A 22,753-nucleotide genomic window follows, 5' to 3' on the forward strand; every position below is an offset into this window, starting at 1 on the left:
CGGCTAGGTGGCCTGGATCAAGGACTACCTCACTGAGAGACCGCAGTACGTCAGACTAAAGGACAGTCAGTCTGACGTACTGGTGAGCAACACCGGCGACCCCCCAAGGAACTGTGCTGTCACCCTTGCTCTTCACCCTCTATACCTCAGACTTCTGCCGCAACTCAAGCGGGTGCCACCTGCAGAAGTTCTCAGACGACTCCTCCATCGTAAGCTACATCACCGACGATGATGAGGAGGAGTACAGAGCCCTGGTGGAGAGCTTTGTGGGGTGGAGCGACAGCAACCACCTCCAACTCAACACCAGTAAGACCAAGGAGCTGGTGGTGGACTTCCGGAGGGGCAAGAAGAGGCCCCCCCCGATTCCCATCACCATCCGAGGGGTGGAGGTGGAGGTGGTGGACTCATATAAGTTCATTGGGGTACACCTGAACAATAAACTGGACTGGTCGGATAACACAGAGGCCCTCTACAGGAAGAGACAGAGCAGGCTGTTCTTCCTGAGGAGACTCAGGTCCTTCAACGTGTGCAATAGACTGCTGCAGTCATTTTACCAGTCTGTAGTGGCCAGCGTCCTCTTCTATGCTGTGGCATGCTGGGGAGGCTACATCAACTCAAGGGACACCAACAAGCTCAACAAGCTGGTGAGGAAGGCTAGCTCCGTGGTGGGAGTCGAGCTACCTAGACTAGAGGTGATGGCAGAGAGGGGGATGAGAAGGAAGCTGGCAGCCATCATGGAGAACCCCTACCACCCCCTCTACGACGAGCTAGTCAAGATGAGAAGCTCGTTTAGCCACAGACTCATACCCCCCCCCGACACTCAACTAACCGCCTCGGTTTCACCTGTTAACGAGACGGTGGAGGGACTGGAAGCCTATATTGACGCGTTTTATAAAGAAAACGCTATGGCGGGCACCAAACCCGATACCAAACGCACCCGAAGTGAGCTGGGCTCGAGTGATGCGGATGACCCAACCAGCGACATCCGTGAGTCTTTAACATCTATTAAACATCAACTCCAGAAGCTTGATCTACTCGAACAGCTGACAAACAATGTCAAGGAGTTAAAAGCTTCTGTGGAGTACAACAACTCACTCATCGAGGTACTAAAGGCAGACAATGCCTCACTCAGGATCGACGTAAACAAATTACAACGTCTGACGGGTAATCTCCAAAAAGAAAATTTCAACATGGCTAATAACATTCTTGACCTACAATTTAGAAGCATGAGAGACAACTTAATAATTCACGGTCTTCCTGAAACTAAAAATGAAACTCACCAGAGATCCGAGGAACTTTTTAGGTTATTCCTGTCAGATAACCTGAAAATGAAGTCGGCTGAAACCGAAGCTATCCGCTTTTCCAGAGTCCATCGCCTGGGGAAAGCCAAAGTCGACCAGCAGAGGCCCCGTCCCATCGTGGCCAAAGTCATCGATTCAAAGATGAAATCTGCTATTATGTCCAACGGAAGAGAGTTGAATGGATCCAAATATTCCATCAGTGACCAGTTCCCGGCAGAGATCATGAGTAGACGCAGGCTGCTCTACCCGGTCATGGCGGATGCGAGGAAAAACAAACGGAATGCTCGTATGTTCATGGATAAACTTTATATTGATGGAACTATGTACAGGAATCCCCGTATTACATACTGGCTGAGTGGAGGCGACGAAAACGTCTTTCATGACGCTCAGGAGGAGATACTGACTCCAAGTATCCAGCGTGCTTCCCGAGCTGCTGTAAACAATGACGCTTGAAGATGACGTCATCATCACCAAGGCGTCCTCGTTGCTATGACTACCCGGGACCTGACTGAATACACGTAGGACACTGCATGCAGAATGCAGATGCAGTCTTCCTTTCTTTTCATTTATCTCTTGTGCTTTTCTTTTCTTCTCAACCTCATATCCATTCCATTTGTTTGTTTGTTCCAATTCATTTATTAAATTTTTCCTTCTTATCTCTCCACCCTCTCTTTCAGGTCAATGTTTGATTCTCTCTCTCTCTCTCCTCTCTCTCCTCTCTCTCTCTCTCTCTCTCTCTCTCTCTCTCTCTCTCTCTCTCTCTCTCTCTCTCTCTCTCTCTCTCTCTCTCTCTCTCATATTATTATATTATATTTTCCCTCATCTTTGGCTAGGGAAATGCGGTTAACGTAGGGCTACTCACCCAGACCCTTGGGCTAATGGGTTTGAATGGAGTGGCCTTGGGTTATTGTTTGTATGCTCTGTTAATCATTTTAGCCCATCCATTAGGGATGGGCCATATGTGTTTTATGTGTAACCTGTCTGTGCAAGACGTTAGGGTTATTTTGTTGTATGTACTTCACCCCCTCCCCCCTCCGTTCACCCCCCCCTTATTCCAGCCATTTAGAGACCTGCCCACATTAGCCTCAATAGAAGCGTCAAAAAAAATATTGCATTACCAACAACCATACAACAACATGTATAGATTATGGCTAGTTTGAACATAATGATATGGAACACTGGTGGAATAAATAAACAACACAAACGAAAAAGCGTGCTCACACTGATGAAAAAAGAACAGGTGGACATAGCTCTGCTAAGCGAAACGCACATTTTAGAGAAAGACATAGATATGTTAGCGGACAATACATATCATAACATCAGTCACTCTTCCTTTGGAACGAGAACTCGGGGAGTAGCCATAGTCGTTAGACGGAAGTTGAATATTGAATTGAAGGGAGTATGGTCTGATGCAGATGGTCGGATAACTATAGCTAAGATTTTACATAAGAACAGAAAAATAGCGTTGGTAGCGGTATACGCCCCAAATTTATACGAAGTTAGTTTCTTCACTACACTTACCAGAGCAATGTTAGACCTTCCCGAATACTCATTTATAATCGGTGCGGATTTTAATGCCATTTGGAACCCAAGGATGGACAAATCAAACCCCTCCTTTTCCAATGAACAAAAAAATGCATCTAATGCATTAAAGGATTGGTCGAAGATTACAGGTGTAAATGACTTATGGCGTTCACTCAACCCCATGACCCGGAAGTACTCTTGTCGATCTGCAAGACATAATACATTATCCAGAATAGATTACGTTTTCACAACCCAGAGACTATTTGATAACTACGATGTGGAAATGATACCCAATGCATTGTCTGATCACTGTTATTTACTCTTAAAAGGAACATTTGGTATACTATCATCCCGAGCCCCAAGATGGCGATTTAACACGATGCTGCTTAATAACAAGGAATTCATTACACAAATCAAAGAAGCTCTTACGGTATTCCTACGGATAAATGTGAATTCGGTGCAGGACCCCAGAATATTATGGATGTCGACAAAGGGAATGATCAAGGATTTCACTGATAGCTTTTCCTCCCAAATACGCAAGAATCGATGCTCAAAACTGGCTGAACTGGAAACACTTTACTCAACGTTATTTAATTCTTTGCAATACAACAACTAGGTTCAACTGGAAAATCATGTCAATATACTAAAAAAAGAGATTAACGCCATATACAGACAACAATCTGAATTGCAAATACGTAGCACAAGACAACAGCAGTACTCCCAAGGTTCCAAACCAAGTCACCTATTAGCTATGCGACTAAGAGTCAACGCAAAATTTGCAGATATAACTACCATTAGAGCACAACAAGGACTTGTTACAGAACCCAAAGAAATAAACACGACATTCAAAGAATTCTACTCCAACTTATACAAATCAGAAACGACCTTCGATCAAAACAAGATGGACACATATCTTAATCAAATTAACCTCCCTAAACTTTCAGAGGATGACGCTAAACAGTTAGAAACACCGATCACACTAGATGAACTTAGGGAGGCCATATCTGAAATGCAAAGTGGAAGGGCCCCTGGAAGAGACGGTATCCCACCAGAAATGTACCTCTCTTGTTGGGACATAATTGGACCCTTATTACTAAATATGATTTTATACTCAGTCAAGGAGGGGAACTTCCATAAGAATGACAATATTGCACTCATAACAGTCCTCCTCAAAAAAGACAAAGACCCCACCGAGTGCGGTAGTTACAGACCTTTAAGCCTCCTCGGAACCGATATCAAACTGTACTCTAAGGTATTAGCCATCAGACTACAAAAGCATATGACGTCTTTAATTCATCCGGACCAAACAGGCTTCATAAGAGGCCGCCTGATCACTGATAACATAAGACGATTACTACACGTACTAGATGCTAACAAGGAAGACAACACACCTAAGGCGATGCTGTCCCTGGATGCAATGAAAGCTTTTGACAGGTTGGAATGGTCGTATCTATGGGCAGTGTTAGAAAGGATGGGGTTAGGAAAAGGATTCATTGATATGATTAAAGTATTATACAAAGACCCATCGGCCATGATTACAACAGGTACAATCACCTCCGAAATCTTTCCAGTATCACGGTCTTCCAGACAGGGTTGCCCCCTTAGTCCCGGACTATTCGATCTATCATTAGAGCCTTTAGCACAATATATAAGACAATCCCAATCCATAGAACCAATCGTAATCAAGGGCACACAACACAAAATTAGTTTATATGCGGACGACGTAATACTGTTCATGCAAAACCCCAACACCGCATTGCCTCATCTTCTCAAGTTGATTGAGGACTTTGGAGATTTATCGGGATTTAGGATAAATTGGCCGAAGTCGGCCTTCCTCCCACTTAACGCCCCTGCAAAAAGAAATATAACCCTCCCAGAAGAGATACCGATGGTAAAACACTTTAGATGTTTGGGAGTTGAAATATTCCCTACCATAAGCCAAACGGTGAAGCACAATTACATAAAAATCCAAAACAAAATCAAATACGACCTTGTCAGGTGGTCAAAACTTAAAAACTCAGTACAAGCACGGATATCAATAATTAAGATGGACGTCCTACCTAGAATCAACTTCTTCAGCTCAATGCTACCGTTACCCCCTCCAAAGGGTTACTGGAAAGAATTACACTCCTCCACATACAAATTTATTTGGAATAACAAACCACCACGTATAAAAAGATACACCGCACAGAGACGGTGGTATGGCATTTCCAGATTTCCACCACTATTTTAAGGCATACACTTTAAGACCACTGACAACATGGTTTGATCCCCAAGCATCAGTATCCTGGAGAAATTTAGAAGAAAATATAGTAGCTCCACATAGGCTGAAGGACTATGTACTAGTGTACACCAAATTATCAATTAAGCAATGCGAACGGAAATTTGGCCCCATAATCACTCATGCAATCCGGATATGGCGTGAAACACAAAAAAAAGACTCTATCCCACATAAATGGCATAATCATACTCCCTTATTCAATAACAATGCACTCTTGATTGGAAAACAACCTATAAGATTCCCTAGATGGGAAAAGCAAGGCATACACACATTAGGAGACGTTTTCAACAAACAGGGTTTTTGTAGTTTTGATGAGATATGCAAAAAATTTAATCTCACCAAGTCCTCATATTATTTTTACGCACAGTTATTGGCATGTTTGAAGGCTCACGGTGTTCCATTAAGGATACCAATTGTACACCACAGATACCACAAATTCTTCTATGAAAGAGAGACATCGAGAGGTTTTGTTTCCGATTTTTATCATCAATTACTAACGGCCTCGTATGAAACCCTACATCTAGACTCAGTCTGGAGGAGGGATATACCAGACCTGGAGATAGACTTTGACTGGCAAGAAGCCTGGGCAAATGTACGCCTTGCATCAAGGAACCCGGACCATCAACAAATCAATCTTAACTATATTCACAGGACATACTTAACTCATATAAGACTGAACAAAATGGGTCTTAAACAAGACTCCAAATGCTCCTTATGTACAAATGGGGACAAAGGGACATTTATGCACATGTACTGGGACTGCCCACCAGTTAAGATATTTTGGAAAGAAGTGACCCAGTAATTGTCAAATCTCTTAACTCTGGATATACCTGTACACCCCTCTGTATTACTGCTGAATGATGTCTTTGAGCATGCAGTACCTCCACAGCTAAAGAGATTGGTTTTATCCGGTATCACAGTGGCTAAAAAGCTGATAGCATCACGATGGTTCCATCCGGAAAAAATTTGCCGTAAGGTCTGGATTCTTACATATCTCGATGTGATTTATCAAGAAATATCAACAGCTAGAATTTTGGGTCTCAATGAATCCAAAATGGCAATGTGGTTAGAAGTGGTGGAGAGAATAAAAGCCAGCATATAATGGTAGTGTCTGGTTAGGAACAAATTATAATGGTTGGATTATCCAATGGGGGGTCCGGGAGAGGGGGGTACGAGCTGGAGCATATGTGTATTTGTATATCCTATTGTGTGTTGTCATGTTTGTTTATGTGTTTGTTTAAAAAATAATAAAAAAATTAAATACAAAAAAAAACTAACCGCCTTGGACAGTCCTTCATACCAGCGGCCATCATGCTCCACAACAGTGGGCAGCGACTAGCGGCCTCCAGGCTCCACAACAGGGGGCAGCGACTGCTGCCAGACATTGACCTAGGACTAATAGGAACCCAAGGAGGACAATAACACTACCTTAGGCATACTGCACCTTATGTGGATACCGTGATACTGTGAATAACGTATATTTCAGTGGATACTGTGATACTGTGAATAATGTATATTTCAGTAGATAGTAAATTATAACACTACCTTATGCATACTGCACCTTATGTGACACTGTGAATACTGTGAATATATTTTTCAGTTAGTTAGATAGTAAATTATATTGACCTATTTGTTTACACTGCTTGTGTTGTTTTTACTACCTGTACCCCCCCCCCCCTTCCCCCATGCTGCTATGATGCCTGAATTTCTTATCTTATCTTATTCATTGGTCACTAACATCATCATAGACTACAGTCACACTGCAAGATTTTTGTTTTTGTTTGACTGTTGTGAGTCGCATACAAGCAAAGAAATGTGGGCCACGTTTCTCTGCAGTCTGAATGTAGCCATAGTGAGCAAAAGATGACGGCGATACCTCGGTAGAGTTTTGGAAATATCAAGATACGTTTTTGTATCCCAAGGGAAGGCTTGGGAAAATGTTAAGACTCATAAACGAGGGTCTCTCTCACATGGGACATTAGTGACATTGATGACTTTTCATGAGTGTTACTTGATTGATTGAATGATTGAAAACTTTATTAACACTTTGATCGCCGGAGTTAAATTCATAATTTACCATCCCTCGCCAGCCCTATTTAACACTTTGGCTGCCATGGGTTAAATTAATGATATACCATAGATTGCCAGCGCTATTTGTCTATGGAGAAAGTCCCCTTCTTTGCAGGGCTATAACTTTTTAAATTCTATTGCTACATTGCCATTATTAGGGCCCATTCAAAGTCCTATATGTATTGTTCATTGTGTAGCAACGTTAAACTTTTTCATTCACATATTCATAGTAAAGTATGGTCTAATGTATAAGTATGTTTTCATCTCTTTCTGCAGCTTTCTCCAGAACGTGATATATAGCCCCAAATGCATTATATTGATGATGAAATACAGTTTGATGGCAATCCGCGCGATATAAAAAATTCCAACTAGACGTACTTCTAGAAGTTACTACACGTCATCTGATGTTGACCGGATGGGCGAGGGGGCGTTTATAATTCCGTGGGCAGCGTTATACCAATCATCTAATGTGGGTCAAATGTTGATAATATCAGTTATTATCGAAGACGGTAACGTTACACGCTGAAACTCACCCCAGTGTCCGCGCGCCGTTGGGCGATCATCGTCGAGTAGAAATTTTATCATTATGGGATATATTATTACCCGGTCCATCTCCAGCTTGTATAATGGTATATACGTCCAAATCATGTTGTTTATCGAGTTATTGGCAATCGATCGCTATGCAGTGTGACGAGCTAGAGTGCCGGAACCTATCCCGAGTGGCCGGAAGCAATACGGACATTCTAGCACAACCTCCACTGTGCTTCCTGTTAAGCGGTTGCGCGATCGGCCACCAGATGGCGCTCCTGAACCGCCAGAGAGCTCAGTGGGTCCTGCTGGTGGTTCTCAGGCCAGCGGAGGGACAGTATGGATCAGATCGCAGATTTTTGAAATATTGATATAAAGACGACGTACAGCGTCCCCCGGCAACTTTAGCATCGCCAGCAAAGACGTTGTAAATCGTTTTTAGGCAGTCAAAGTGTTAACATGGAGAAGTTCCCCTTCTTTGCAGGGCTATAACTTTTTAAATTTTATTGCTAAATTGACATTACTATGGCCCATTCAACGTCTTATATCTATTGTTCAGGGTGTAGCAACGTTATACTTTTTCATTCACATATTCATACTAAAATACGGTCTAAAGTATAAGTATGTTTTTATCGTTTTCTGCAGCTTTCTCCAGAACTTGATTTATAGCCCTAAATGCATTATATTGATGATCAAATACAGTTTGGTAGGAATCTGTGCGAGATAAAAAATTGACGTACTTCTAGAAGTTACTACGTATGATCTGATGATGACCGGATGGGGGGGGGGGGTCGTTTATAATTCCGTGGGCTGTGGGTGTTATGATGATTAGAGCAGTTAGTATAGAAGACATTACAAAATAACGCTGAAACTCACCGTAGCTTCCTCTCGCCGTTGGGAGATGAGCGTGGAACAGAATTTTTTCTATTATGGGATGTCGAAATATCCGATCCATTTCCAGGTTGTATAATAGTATATACGTCCAAATCATGTTGTTTATCGAGTTATTGGTAACGGATCACTATCCGTCGTGATCAGCTCGAGTCCTGGGACTATTACCGAGTGATCGGACCAAATTGAAATGAGCACCAGCTTCCACTTCCTGTTTCTTCCCTGGGCGATCCGCCGATCGGCCACCAGATGGCGCTCTTGAACCGTTAGAGAGTTGATAGGGGCTCACCAGTACATCTCATGTCTCCGGGGGAGAAATATGATTTCGATCACAGATTTTTGAAATATTGATATCAAAGACGCTGTCCAGCGTCTTCGGCAGAATGAGCATTCGGCAGAATGAGCATTTTTTCTTTCAAAAAAAGAAAAAAAGGTATAATTTTTTATTTATTTATTTATTTTATGCTGCCCCCTGTGCCTATGAAAATGCCCCCGCGTGCCTAGGGTTGCCTACCCCTGAGATAGACAGTACTGCTACATCTATACATTTATGACATACCATAAATGACGACCCCCTCCACTCTGTCACCATTGTCCGCCTGTTTGTATGTATGTTATGTTCTATGTTGACAGGTGCTGGAGGTGGGCGTGGCTCAAGCGCTCATTAGCGCAATGGGAGACACCTGGGCCCGGTGTTCCCATGCGCTGTTAAAACACTCATGGAGTTTAGATCCTGTGCGCTCTCCTTTGTTAGTGGAATAAATCCCTTGTTACTTGAATATTGGTTGTCTGCCTCTCCCTCTTTGTCATCGCCTTAGGGCCGGTTTGTGACAAGGATAAATCCAACTTGTTGACATTCTAAAGTGAATTACTTCAATTCATCCAAAGTCCTTGTTTCTCATGTTAGTGTTGGAGAGGCTAACTCTGCTCCTGGTTTCCAGACTGGATATTTGTTGACAACTCAATTGGAATATTACAGCACGGCTCCACAGTCTGCTGTTGATTCTCCCTCAAGGATTCCTCCGCTAGGATTTCCCTTCAACATCTAATTCATATGCATGAGTATATACATCAGCACCGGACTCCCAATCTATATTCATAATGTTTAATATATATCTTTATTCTGCCAATTTATTTCGAATTACCATTAATTTTCGTTATTAATTGTTTTGTTTAGTCAACTGTGACATCTGTTAAAAAATGCATCCTCTTTAGAGTAATGGAGAAAATTCCAGATCCATAATTAATGACAACTTTTCCATTTCCTGCAGACTCTTTCAAGAGAATCATTTTGAGCACAAATAAATTATTCAATGGATAACGGTTGAAGCCGTGGCAGTGGCATATTAAGCGATTCAACAGTAGTTTTGATAGAGTTTCATCGCTGATTGGCGCGAGGGCCTCAGGTGACAACATAGGGCTGGAATAGCAACGGCTAGGTAGAAAAGACATCTCTTGATGACCACTGACCGCAGATTGGACTCATCAGACGTAATCAATAATGTACGACATGGCAATGCATGTATGGTAGTAGGTGCCCGTGTGAGGTAGAGCGGTGGACAGTGATCGTGGAGGACTGTACCTTTTGAATTTGTAGATAAGAAACACAGCTAGGCCCAGGAACACCACCGATAGGAGCATCAGCATTGCGGAACTGCTGTGTCTCGGGCTTGAATCCACCAATGGTGCTATGGAAGTAGAAGACAGGACAGCACTGATTGGTTGAGATTTTGAAAGTATACTGCATCAGGGCCTGTACAAAGCATACGCGGACTGAGTGCCTGCTTAGGGCCCCCGTGCCCCCCCCCCCTAATAGACACATACCAATACAAGTATACAGCTTTACAAAGACAGGATACAAGCAAAACAAGGCACACACCTTTACAAAACACAGTATTTCAGTATTGAGTTATAAGTGAGAAATGTAATGTCTGAATTGAGTTTCAGAGTTCAAACTTGCTCTGTATTAGAGAAAAGGGTATACATAATTGCAGTAACTACAAAATCACTGGATAGTCAAAGAAGCCATTGAAGCCATTCTTCTCAGTTTCACTGTTCTGCTGAGAGGCCCATAAAGGCTTGGAACGGCCCTGTCCTGCATAATACGGTGTCATGCAGTTTAGCAGAAGAGTGGCTGTGATGGTAAAACATCAGCATTCCAGTGGTTTCTATTGACTTTAAATTATTGGCATTAATTGCATTCTGTGTCTTTTGTTTCCTAAGTGTACATAGATTCGCAACAACAACAGAACCAACAACTCAGGGTGCCCAAAATTATTCATAGGGCCAGGTTTATTCAGGAGTGAATGAATTCTACTGTCGTTGATAGGGAGATGATGAGATTGTGAGAAACTGCTTTTGTTTTTAATATCTGAAATGTTTAAGGGCAGAGTGGCGTGAAATTGCATTTTCTAATGCTCAAAACGAGGACAGCTGCAAGTAACTTGCATATCGCTATCTGGATTTCGTCTGGTTACATGTAGACTTTCACACACTTCAAACTAGGACCAAAACAAAGTGGCAGCCTGATTAGGCGGATAGTGTCTACGGTGTCTATATTGTCTGCACATTTAAATACCTCCCTAGTGTATGGTTATGTAAAAGTGCATTAAATGGCAAATGGCTGCATTCATATGGTGCTTTTATCCAAAGCGCTTTACAATTTGTTCCTCACATTTTACCCATTCACTCACATATTCACACACCGATGGCGGAGGCGACCATGCAAGGAGCCAACTTGCTCATCAGGAGCAATTAGGGGTTAAGTGTCTTGCTCAAGAACTCTTTGACATGCTGCCCGGGAGGAGCGGGAATCGAACCGGGAACCTCCGGATTACCGGACGACTCTACCTCCCGAGCCACTGTTGCCCCAATATCACTGAAATCACAGTACTGTGTCAGAGTGGCTGTAGCTCAGAGTCCTGTGATACATGTGACCTTCCTGAAGCAGCCCCCCCCCACACACACACACAAACACACACCCACTCACACACACACACACACACACACACACACACACACACACACACACACACACACACACACACACACACACACACACACACACACACACACACACACACACACACACACACACACACACACACACACACACACACACACACACACACTACAGCACACTGCAATTATGGAGTGGCATGTGCCAGCGCCGCACTGTAATAGCTGACGCTTTAAGCCCTATAGAGCCAGCCTCCAGGCTATATATTCTCCCAGGGATTGTGCAGCTAATGGAACCTGCCAAGTCCAGAATGCACCCTAAGACCCGTCAACTCCTTAAACAACAGAGCGAGAGCTGAGAGACCACATAACTTCTCGAGGACAAGTCACACTTGTGCAGACTAATGAAAAGGATAGCTTGCGGGACATGCAGCCTTATTTGTAAATCAGGGTGTCTCTACCCGGGTTCTGACTCGGCATTCAAAACGGGGGCCTTTTTCCATTATGAGGGAGGTTTTCACGACAATGCATTCATTTGTATTCACTATGTATGTATGTATGCCAGGTATTTTTTTCTCCTTTCTTTTTTCTCATTTCATTTTGGAAGAGTCCAAATTTCGCCTGTGCCTTTAAACCGCACAGGCTTTTCGTTCTCAAGGACTAAATAATCAACATAATTATACTCAGTGAAACACTCATTTTGTGGTTGGATGGCTGTAAAAGACATTGAACAGATGTTTGCCTCTTGATGGCGGGCATAAAAGATCCCTCGTCTCAAGGAGTTCCACTTAAAATGGAACCCCTCCCTCACTCCCCTGTGTTCGCGTGCCTGGTATGGCGGCACACAGACGTGCATTTTAATTGGTGGACAAAAACAAACAAACAAACAGACAAACAACTAAAAACGTCAGGTTGTGAGTGACATTAGTAAATTGTATGACACTTTTGTAAAGTATGAAATCCAAAAGCAAAATTTACTTACGCAACTGAAGTTTTAAAGGGGAGATGAAGCAGTGAACAATGTGATCCTAGTTTGTTTGTTATGTACCTTGTGTAAGACAGGGTCCTATAATAAAATGTGAAATCCTGCTTATTTGTCTGAAAAATCTAATATAATTTCCCTGTTTTCGCCATGGGCGGCGCCATTTTGTTGCTGACGTCACGGTGTTGGTTTGGTGTATACACTGCTGGGTAGCTGCATAGTAAACATGGATTGTTGGGTCAGTCAGTAAATAAAATGTTGCCTACAAAACAATGGGACCGCATGGTTCTTTTTGTATTGCTCCTGGCTGTTCAAACTAATTTTACCATGTGAAAGAGAGGAAAGTTGGTTCATTTCCACAAACTACCAGTGAAAAAAACAGTGTTGTTGGCACGTTGGCTCAGGCTGGCTGCACTCAGGCGGCGCGATCAGCCTGTTGGACAGGGAATGAAGATCTCCAGAGAACACTTTATTGCCTCGGATTATGTTGTTGGGGTGGGAGGTTTGTCCAGAAGACCACTAATCAGCTGAAGCCCGATGCGGTTCCCTCGGTCTTCGACAGACAGACCGGCGCATGCAGTTCAGCGTCGTGGAGCATTTAGCCTGCTGGCTACCTAGCTCCACTTCAACCAGCATCGGGAGCTCCAGCAGCTTGTCGATCTGCTGGAGCCAGCTAACGTTAGGTTGCTGAGGCTATTAGCACATCGACAAGCTGCTGGATCTCCCGATGCTGGTTGAAGTGGAGCTAGGTAGCCAGCAGGCTAAATGCTCCCGACGACATCGACAAACTGCTGGAGCCAGCTAACGTTAGCTTGACTGGTTGCTGGCTAACTAATGTAGCTACTCGTCCCGGGAGATAACGGCGCTGCCTGGCTGGTTGCTGGCTTACTAATGTAGCTACTCGTCCCGGGAGATAACGGCGCTGCCTGGCTGGTTGCTGGCTAACTAATGTAGCTACTCGTCCCGGGAGATAACGGCGCTGTTATCTCCCGGGACGAGTAGCCACGTTAGTTAGCCAACAACCAGCCAGGCAGCGCCGTTATCTCTCGGGACGAGTAGCTACGTTAGTTAGTCAACAACCAGCCAGGTAGCGCCGTTATCTCCCGGGACGAGTAGCTACATTAGTTAGCCAGCAACCAGCCAGGCAGCTCCGTTATCTCCCGGGACGAGTAGCCACGTTAGTGAGCCAGCAACCAGTCAAGCTAACGTTAGCTGGCTCCAGCAGCTTGTCGATGTCGTCGGGAGCATTTAGCCTGCTGGCTACCTAGCTCCACTTCAACCAGCGTTGGGAGCTCCAGCAGCTTGTCGATGTGCTGGTAGCATCAGCAAGCTAACGTTAGCTGGCTCCAGCAGCTTGTCGATGTGCTGGTAGCATCAGCAAGCTAACGTTAGCTGGCTCCAGCAGCTTGTCGATGTGCTGGTAGCATCGGCAAGCTAACGTTGGAGCTCCCAACGCTGGTTGAAGTGGAGCTAGGTAGCCAGCAGGCTAAATTATCCCGACGCTGAACTGCCTGCATCTGTCTGTCAAAGACAGAGGGAACCGCATCGGCTTCAGCTGATTAGTGGTCTTCTGGACAAACCTCCCACCCCAACAACATAATCTGAGGCAATGAAGTGTTCGCTGGAGATCTTCATTCCCTGTCCAACAGGCTGATCGCGCCGCCTGAGTGCAGCCAGCCAACGTGCAAACAACACTGTTTTTTTCACTGGTAGTTTGTGGAAATGAACCAACTTTCCTCTCTCTTTCACCCGGTAAAATTAGTTTGAACAGCCAGGAGCAATACAAAAAGAACCACTGCGGTCCCGTTGTTTGGTAGGCAACATTTGACTGACCCGACAGTCCATTTTTACTATGCAGCTACCGAGCAGTGTATACACCAAACCAACACCGTGACGTCAGCAACAAAATGGCGGCGCACATGTTCATAAATGCTACATAAATGGACATTACAAATAGTTTTTTTCTTAGAAACGCCTTATTTTTATAACGTGATTTTTTCTGTGGTTTATCTAAACACTAATTTGATGCTATGACTATGTGTTTATCGCTATGCTTCATCTCCACTTTAATTACATCGCAAACACACTTCATGGTTGTTATAGGAATATCCATTTTGAAAAGAAAAAAAGGAATGCTCTTCAATATTTCTTACCCAGTGTTAACTGTGTGATGTACACAATCACTCTTGCACCAGGCTTGAGTTCAAACTCCACCAGATTCTGGTTCAGGGCACTCACGATGATTTCAGATACCTATCAGACAGAGCATTGTTACGGTCATAACATTGTACGTCAGTAAAAACGCTGCCAATATTTGCCGCTCTTAATATTGTTCTGTACACGCAACTGCAATTTGTAGTAGTAGTAGTAGTAGTAGTAGTAGTAGTAGTAGTAGTAGTAGTAGTAGTAGTAGTAGTAGTAGTAGTTAGTAGTAGTCGTTTTTTATTCTGTCATCACACATAATACATTATGCAGAATATCATTCAACAATCTTTGATTTGGCAGTGACTGAAAAGGTACATACTGAAGCATAATGCTTATACATACCTGTCCTATATTCTTAACACAATTAAGAGTCCAAAACAGTATTCAAATTTGTTTTTAAATTATTTTTAAAACCAAAAGCGAATTACTCATTCTTAAATGTATATCATTGTTCCACAAGTTAACCAGAACAATAGAAATACATCTCATTTTAATCCATTTACAGTACCGGTACAATTACCGGTTATATTTTTTTACACAAGCACATTGTGTGATATAATCGTACTCTCTCCCATACCCGTTCTAGCTCCTCCTCACTCTTTTTCTTGCCCTCTGATTGGTTCCTGTGAGGTAATAGGAAGAGCTCAGCAGCTGTTGGAACCCCTGGGAACACGGCAACCAATAACTGCTCCTCAGGGAAATCAGACACCTGTAGAAAAGGATAAATAAATGAATGAACAAGCAAATTCACATTACATTAAATTCAATTCAATTAAATTCAACTCTATTCCAGACACTTAGAACGGTCCATAGAGAAAAAAAGAAAAAAAACATAGCACGCCAATACAATAAAAAACATATAAAACTGCAAAAACAACAATCCTTGATATCAAACATACACGGTCAAAATACATAGAGGCTCTTTCGCCAATGTCGCCACAAGATAGAAGATGAACCTGAAGAGTTGAACCTGGTGTTACTTATGACAGGATTAATTAAGGCCACAATAACACTGTTCAATGAGTCATCTAACCGACACATAAACCTGTACATAAGGTTTCTTACAAGTGCCTTAAATGTAGGTACAGTATACCCACACTGACAAACAGCTGACTGGCACTGTGCCATCTAGGGACATGCAGGAACAGTCATAGAGCATCATTTTAAGCCACATTTAGTCTTTGCATGGGGTTCTACTAATCACCACAAAGTACCAGAAAATACCCTAAAGTACCCCAAAATACCCCAAAGTACCCCAAAGTATACCCCAAAATACCCCAAAGTACCCTAAAATACCCCAAAGTACCCCAAAGTACCCCAAAGTATACCCCACAATACCCCAAAGTACCCTAAAATACCACAAAGTACCACAAAGTACCCCAAAGTATACCCCACAGTATACCCCAAAATATCCCAAAGTACCAGAAAATACCCCAAAATACACCAAAGTACCGCCAAAGTACCCCAAAGTATACCCCAAAATACGCCAAAATAGCCCAAAATATCCCAAAGTATACCCCAAAATACCCCAAAGTAGCCCAAAGTATACCCTAAAATACCAAAAGTATCACAAAATACCACAAAGAACCTCAAAGTTATCCAAAGTATACCTCAATGTACCACAAAATACTGGCTCAGAGGTAGAGCAGGTCAACTAATGATCATATGGTCAATGGTTTGGTCATTGGTTTGAATCCCAGCTCCTTCTGTTCACATGCCGAAGTGTCCTTGGGAAAGACACTGAAGCCCAAATTGCTCCCAATGAGCAGGCTAGCACCTATTTTGGGGTACTTTGGGGTATTTTAGGATACTTTGGGGTATTTTGGGGTACTTTGGGGTATTTTGGTGTATACTTTGGGGTATTTTGGGGTACTTCGGGTATTTTGTGGTATTTTGTGGTACTTTGGGGTATTTTGGGGTACTTTGGGGTATTGTCTGGTACTTTGTGGTGATTAATAGGACCCTTTGCATGCTGTTAATCATGTAGTTGACACTTTTATCCAAAGCTACTTACAAATCAACTTACAGTACTTACAGTTTTGCTTGTACAGTTGAACAGTGTCCCCCACCCACCCCTCCTACCCAACCTCCCCCCACTCCTACCCAACCCCCCCCCCCCCCCCCCAACCACCTCCAATGTACAGTACCCCCCACCCCCCCACCCCCCACCCCACCTACCCAACCTCCTCCAATGTACAGTTTCTACGTCAAATTTATATACTTTTTCTCTGGACTCTTTTCGTATCACAAACAGTACTGTATTTGCAAATCTGGTATGTCATAAATGTATAGATGTAGCAGTACTGTCTATCTGTATGTCATATATGTCATATATGTTACGATGAATTGAAAATGGGGGACCCTGATGTAAACAAGACGAAAGTCTTTCTCTGGTCTGCATCCCCTTAACAATTGTATGTATTGAGCTGTACTGTACTGTACCCTTCTGCAATCTGTTAATAAAGTTTTCAATCAATCAATCAATCAATCAATCAATCAATCATCATATCTCAAGCCCCACCCTCTTTCCTTGATCCTCCAATCACAGGTTTGTCTGAATAGAGGATCAAGAAAAGAGGGCAGGGTTTGAGATAGGTCAATTGTGTGCACCAAAGCCAGTAAAGGCAGTGTTCGAATTATGTGGGGGCCATTGGGGGCTCAGCCCCCATAGATAGAGTCTGAGCCCCCATAGTCAACAACAGCTGTGGGGGTCTCTCAAAAAATGTATATAACATTTTTTTTTATATATTATTTTTTTCAATGTACGAATTAGTATTATTTATGTTACCTAAATAAATTGTTAATAGATAATATTAGTCTTTTCAGTTTTTAAAATAGCAGAGTAATTAATGTTGTGGAATAGGCTGCGTTTCACCTCCACGCCCATGAGCGTGTTTAACGCTACTCCTCCAACCCATTGGTGAAGAAGAAGCAGCAAGCTTAACGTTATGTAAACAGGACTGCGAGTCTGCGACTCAAGTAAAAAGTTACCAGTGAACACCACATGCCGCCGAATTCTTTTTTTTAACCCGCCACAAGGCTGTACAATGCTGGACAGCTTCGTCTTTAAAAAAAGGCCAAAGACTTTGAGTAATGCTGTTAGCGCAGCAGCTAGCAGCGCTACTGGTTGACACTGCTAGTAGTGTTAGCCACTGCCAGACTCTCCACTAGACCTGGCTGCGTCTAGTTTTTTACCAACGGATTTCCAGTTCCACATTCGCGTTTTTGCGATCTGATTGGCCACTGATGTGTCTGGTGCGATCTGATTGGCCACTGACGTTTCTGGTCATGTGACATGTGCGCCCAATCATGTTCTGCGCCCATTTCCGCCTTGTAAAGCCTGAAAACTACCTAACGCCTAGTTTATCACTGGTTAAGCTTAGGCGACTCTTTCGAAGTTGGTTAAGGTTAGAGTTTGGAATCAGGGCTGGTGTTCTATCGCCCTGCTCTAAGACAAACTCTAACCTTAACCAACTTCGAAAGAGTGCCTAAGCTTAACCGGTGATGAACTAGGCGTCACATGATTGGCGCAGATGTCACATGATTGGCGCAGATGTCACACGACCAGAAACGTCAGTGGCCAATCAGATCGCAGAACGCGAACGCAGACCTGGAAATCCGTTGGTAAAAGTAATCAGGCGACCTGGCTGCTGCTCAACCACCACAATGCTGGGGACCGAGTCAGTGGACCTTATGGAAAACTAAATAGGGGAGAGTGGGGTAAGTAGTGCCAAGGGGCAAGTAGTGCCACCCCTGTTATCTAGAAAACCATAGAAGAAGTTTGTCATGTGACAACATATTTTTGAAGAGGCATCCATTTCACTCAACCTGCAAAGAAGGGAGACACCTGGCTTGAGAGGTAAGCACATTTAAGTTCAAAACAATTTTTTTTTGCCCTCCAAAGTAAAATTTGTATGATCAATGTTTTTTGATTGCTGTGTTTGAACAATTATAGACAACTTTGAAAACAGTTCACACATGTTTTAGTGCTTCATGCTATACAGTTAGCATGACGCTAGCTCAAAACAGCTGGGGGATACATTTTTTTTTTAAATGGTAGGCTTGGGGTGATTTGTGCCAAGTGCCTGGGTTAAGTTGTGCCAGTGGCACAACTTACCCCAACTTATAATTATTAACTATATATTACTTTATTGTATTTTATTGTTATTGTACATTGTATTCTTACATTTGATCACTAAAACTATGTGATATTCTTAATTTTAGACCACAATCCATCATGCCACGCAGATACAAACGGAAGACAGACAGGGTTTCAACTCCTCTTGAGAAGTTGGAAAGAGCAGTGAACGAGGTGCAACATGGGAAGACTATACGTCAGGTTGGAAAGGAGATGAAGATCTGCAGGATGACCATAAAAAGATGTATGGATAAGAAGAAAGTAGGAGATGTAACAAAGCCAGGCTATGAAAGAACAGCAGTCGGCAATCAAGTCTTCAATGAGAACATGGAGAGAGAGCTAGCTGACCATATTAAGATACTAGCAGCAATGTTTCATGGCATAGGGGTCATGAAATGCAGTGAACTGGCTTTTGAGTTTGCACAAAGAAATTACATTGACATGCCTGCCAGCTGGACCGGAGATGAAAAAGCAGGTTAGATCAAGTATAGGCTATTGGATAGTTATTTGGATAGCTTCTTGAATGTAAACTGCAATGTGCTGATCAACTTTTAACCTTTCCTAGGACCTGATTGGTTCAATGGCTTTAAAGCATGCTACCATTTGGCATGCCGTGTTCCTGAAGCAATCTCTCTTATAATAATAATAATAATTTAGGACCTGCTCCGAGGTCATCAATTGGCACACATGCGATGCATGCATGCAATTCGTATCTGCGATTAACCCATCCCGTCGTCCTTCCCCCCCATGGGCAGCCGGGAGCAGACAGGCGTCAACGTGAGCCGCGCCAGGGGACCAATCCAAGTGCTCCTGTCCGTCTTCGTCAAGGACGCCACAGCGTCTTGGAAGAGCTACTGCCTTTAATAAGCATAACGTGGGGGAGTTCTTTGATCACCTTTCTAAAGTGATGGACAGGTAACTTCATCTGGCTTTGGTTGACATACTGATATGATCACCTCTCTCTCTCTCTCTCTCTCTCTCTCTCTCTCTCTCTCTCTCTCTCTCTCTCTCTCTCTCTCTCTCTCTCTCTCTCTCTCTCACACACACACCCTGACTAGGTAGCCTGGGAAGGAGAGAGGGCACATCATCTCTAGAGGGTCTTCTGTCCTGACCACAATTGACATTTACACACACACAACCACATCCAAGTATGTTAAAACAGCTTTAAACTTCTCTGATCATCAGCACTACCTTTTATCTCATTTCAGGTACAGCTTCCCTACACACATGATTTACAACATGGATGAAACTGGTGTTACGACAGTGCAGACACCCAAGCAGATTGTCACAGAGAATGGGAAGAAACAAGTGGGTTCAGTAACATCTGCTGAAAGAGGAGAGCTCGTCACTGTGGCCTGTGCAGTAAACGCCACTGGAAATGCAGTCCCACCCATGTTCATTTCCCTGCGTGTCCGTTTCAAGGACAGCCTCATGAATGGATCACCAGCAGGTTCCATTGGTCATTGTACAAAGTCTGGATGGATGAATGAAGATGCCTTCATCGTCTTCCTGGAGCACTTCATCCACCACACCAACTGCTCCACCGATCACCCAGTCCTGCTCATTCTGGACAACCATGAGTCTCACATCCCACTCAAGTCAGTGACAATTGCTAAAGAGAATGGGGTCATTATGCTCACCCTGCCACCTCACACCTCACAGGTGGGAGGGGGGTTTGGACATTTTCGGGGGCCAGTTTCATTCGTTTTCATTAGTATTAGACTCTAATCCTAATGAGATCTAAATATGACCTCGAAAACTGCCACAATTTCAGAAAAAAAATAGTAAAAAAATGTATTCAGGGGGCCCCCATAACTCTCAGGTGATAACTCGAACCCTGAGTAAAGAGTACAACTTGCAATGGGCCTGGTCTACAAAATACACTACACCAATAAGATACCCATGTACATGTCGAAATACTTCCCAAAGGTCAGTGAATTCCACAACCACAACACCAGAGGGAGTTCCACAAATCATGTTGAACCCAGATTCGGCTCAAACAAGGGACTAAACACGTTTCACAACAATGTGGAACGCCCTACCCACAGCCGTAAAATAATGTGAATCCCTCGCTACCCTCCTTCAAAACCGCTCTCAAAGAGCACCTACGGGTGGCTGCAATTCGAAACTGGCCCATATAAATGTCCAAACCCCACCCACCCAGCCAACCCCCTCCAATGTACAGTTTCTTCCCCCTCGAATTTCTTTTATGATTTCTTTCTCTTAAACAGTACTTGTATATCTTGTATGTTATAAATATCTGGATGAAACAGTACTGTATATAGTGCCATAGTTTGTCTCTCCTGCCCATGTGAAGCGTCTTTGAGCACCTGGAAAAGCGCTATATAAAATAGATGTATTATTATTATTATTATTATATCTGTATGTCGTATATGTCATAAATGTCATGATGAATTGAAAATGGGGGACCCTGATGTAAACAAGACAAAAGTCTTTCTCTGGTCTGCATCCCCTTAACAATTGTTTGTATTGAGCCGTACTGTATTGTACCCATTCTGCAATACAATTTTCAATCAATCAATCAAACCTCTGGTGGTCAGGGATACATGGCAAACTCAAGTGCTTCACTTGGGAGTGCATAGAAAACACAAGACATTTGCACAAAAAGTAGTCAAGTCCTGGACTTGAGTACTACAACACTGTATCAGAGGCATCCTTCAATGAGGTCTTCAACGTGTATTTTAGCCGATGAAGATGCAACTTCTACAACGTTATTCAAACCACTGTGTAGCTACAGTATGACATTGATGTTGGGAATGCAAGGAGGTAAGAGCTGGACTGCTGCAGTGACTTTAAACTAACATCCTTTAGCTCAAAGATGTTTACGTCTTACACCTAAAAAAAATTCACATTTTCTCAGAAGTTATAAAGCTACTGGGAAAAATGCACTTTAATTAAGAATGCAGCATGTTTTTAAACATTACTGTTCATCTGATCTGAAATCAAAGCTGACAGCTGGCACATTATATTCATTACGTCAGTTCACAACCAAAGTAATAGAGTATGGAGTGGAGCCAAAGCATTATATGGTGCAGTAAGCCAGAATACTGTACCTATCCACTTGTTTGATACTGTACTAGCAGCATAAAATATTGAGCTGTTATAATATTGAGTAAATGACACGTCAAATGACACATCTCCCAAGACATGGTCTACTATATATTAAGTAGGGCTGCATTTCTTTATCTGTGTGATTGTATGTTTTCTTATCGTGAATCATGATAATCGTAAATGAATGATACAAATATGATCCCTGAAATATTTGAGAATGCTACTTAATATTTACATTTTCAGTATGATATCGTCGTGCCACAATTACCATTACCTTGCAGCTCCATACCATGAACATTCGCTGGATTTTATTTTCACTATGTAGTTTCGAGGGAGGGGAGGGGGATTTGTATACATTTTCTTAACCTGCATAACCTAGTGTACAAAACATATTTACTATACAAGTAATCATTGTATAGTATTGTATTTTATATATTGTATGTCATTATAAATAAAAACTAAATAATTTTGAGGCACCATGAACCAAACGTAAGCCTTCTTTGAATGTTTGTAAACAAAATTGGGCCCGGCCATTGTAAACAATGGCTCAATTATTAACACTATGATCGCCGTGGACAAGTTTACACGTCATTCCTAGCCATGCTCATTCTGCCGAAGACGCCGTAACTCGTCTTTGATGTCAATATTTCAAAAATCTGTCATCGAAATCATATTTCCTTTCCGGAGCCCTGAGACACACTGCAAAGCTCCACTCAACTCTCTAGCGGTTCAAGAGCGCCATCTGGTGGCCGATCGGCAGATCGCCAGCCGGAAATTAACCTTTGAACCGGTAGTGCTCATCC

The 22,753-nt window shown here is 42.9% G+C and overlaps 1 protein-coding gene across 1 annotated transcript in view; it reads right to left on the reverse strand.

The window, feature by feature from the left end:
* Positions 1 to 22,753, reverse strand: part of sorcs3a (sortilin related VPS10 domain containing receptor 3a) — a gene marked incomplete at both ends in the record, with an annotated part of 398,627 nt that overhangs the window by 18,988 nt on the left and 356,886 nt on the right. Inside the window, 3 exons of the mRNA XM_084317820.1 lie at positions 10,178 to 10,283; positions 14,689 to 14,788; positions 15,318 to 15,449. Of these exons, the coding sequence (XP_084173946.1) occupies positions 10,178 to 10,283; positions 14,689 to 14,788; positions 15,318 to 15,449 (338 nt within the window). The remainder of the gene's footprint in view (positions 1 to 10,177; positions 10,284 to 14,688; positions 14,789 to 15,317; positions 15,450 to 22,753) is intronic.

This window comes from Notolepis coatsorum (genome assembly GCF_963971535.1).
Source record: "Notolepis coatsorum genome assembly, chromosome: 7".
In the NCBI taxonomy this organism is placed as follows: Eukaryota; Metazoa; Chordata; class Actinopteri; order Aulopiformes; family Paralepididae; genus Notolepis; species Notolepis coatsorum.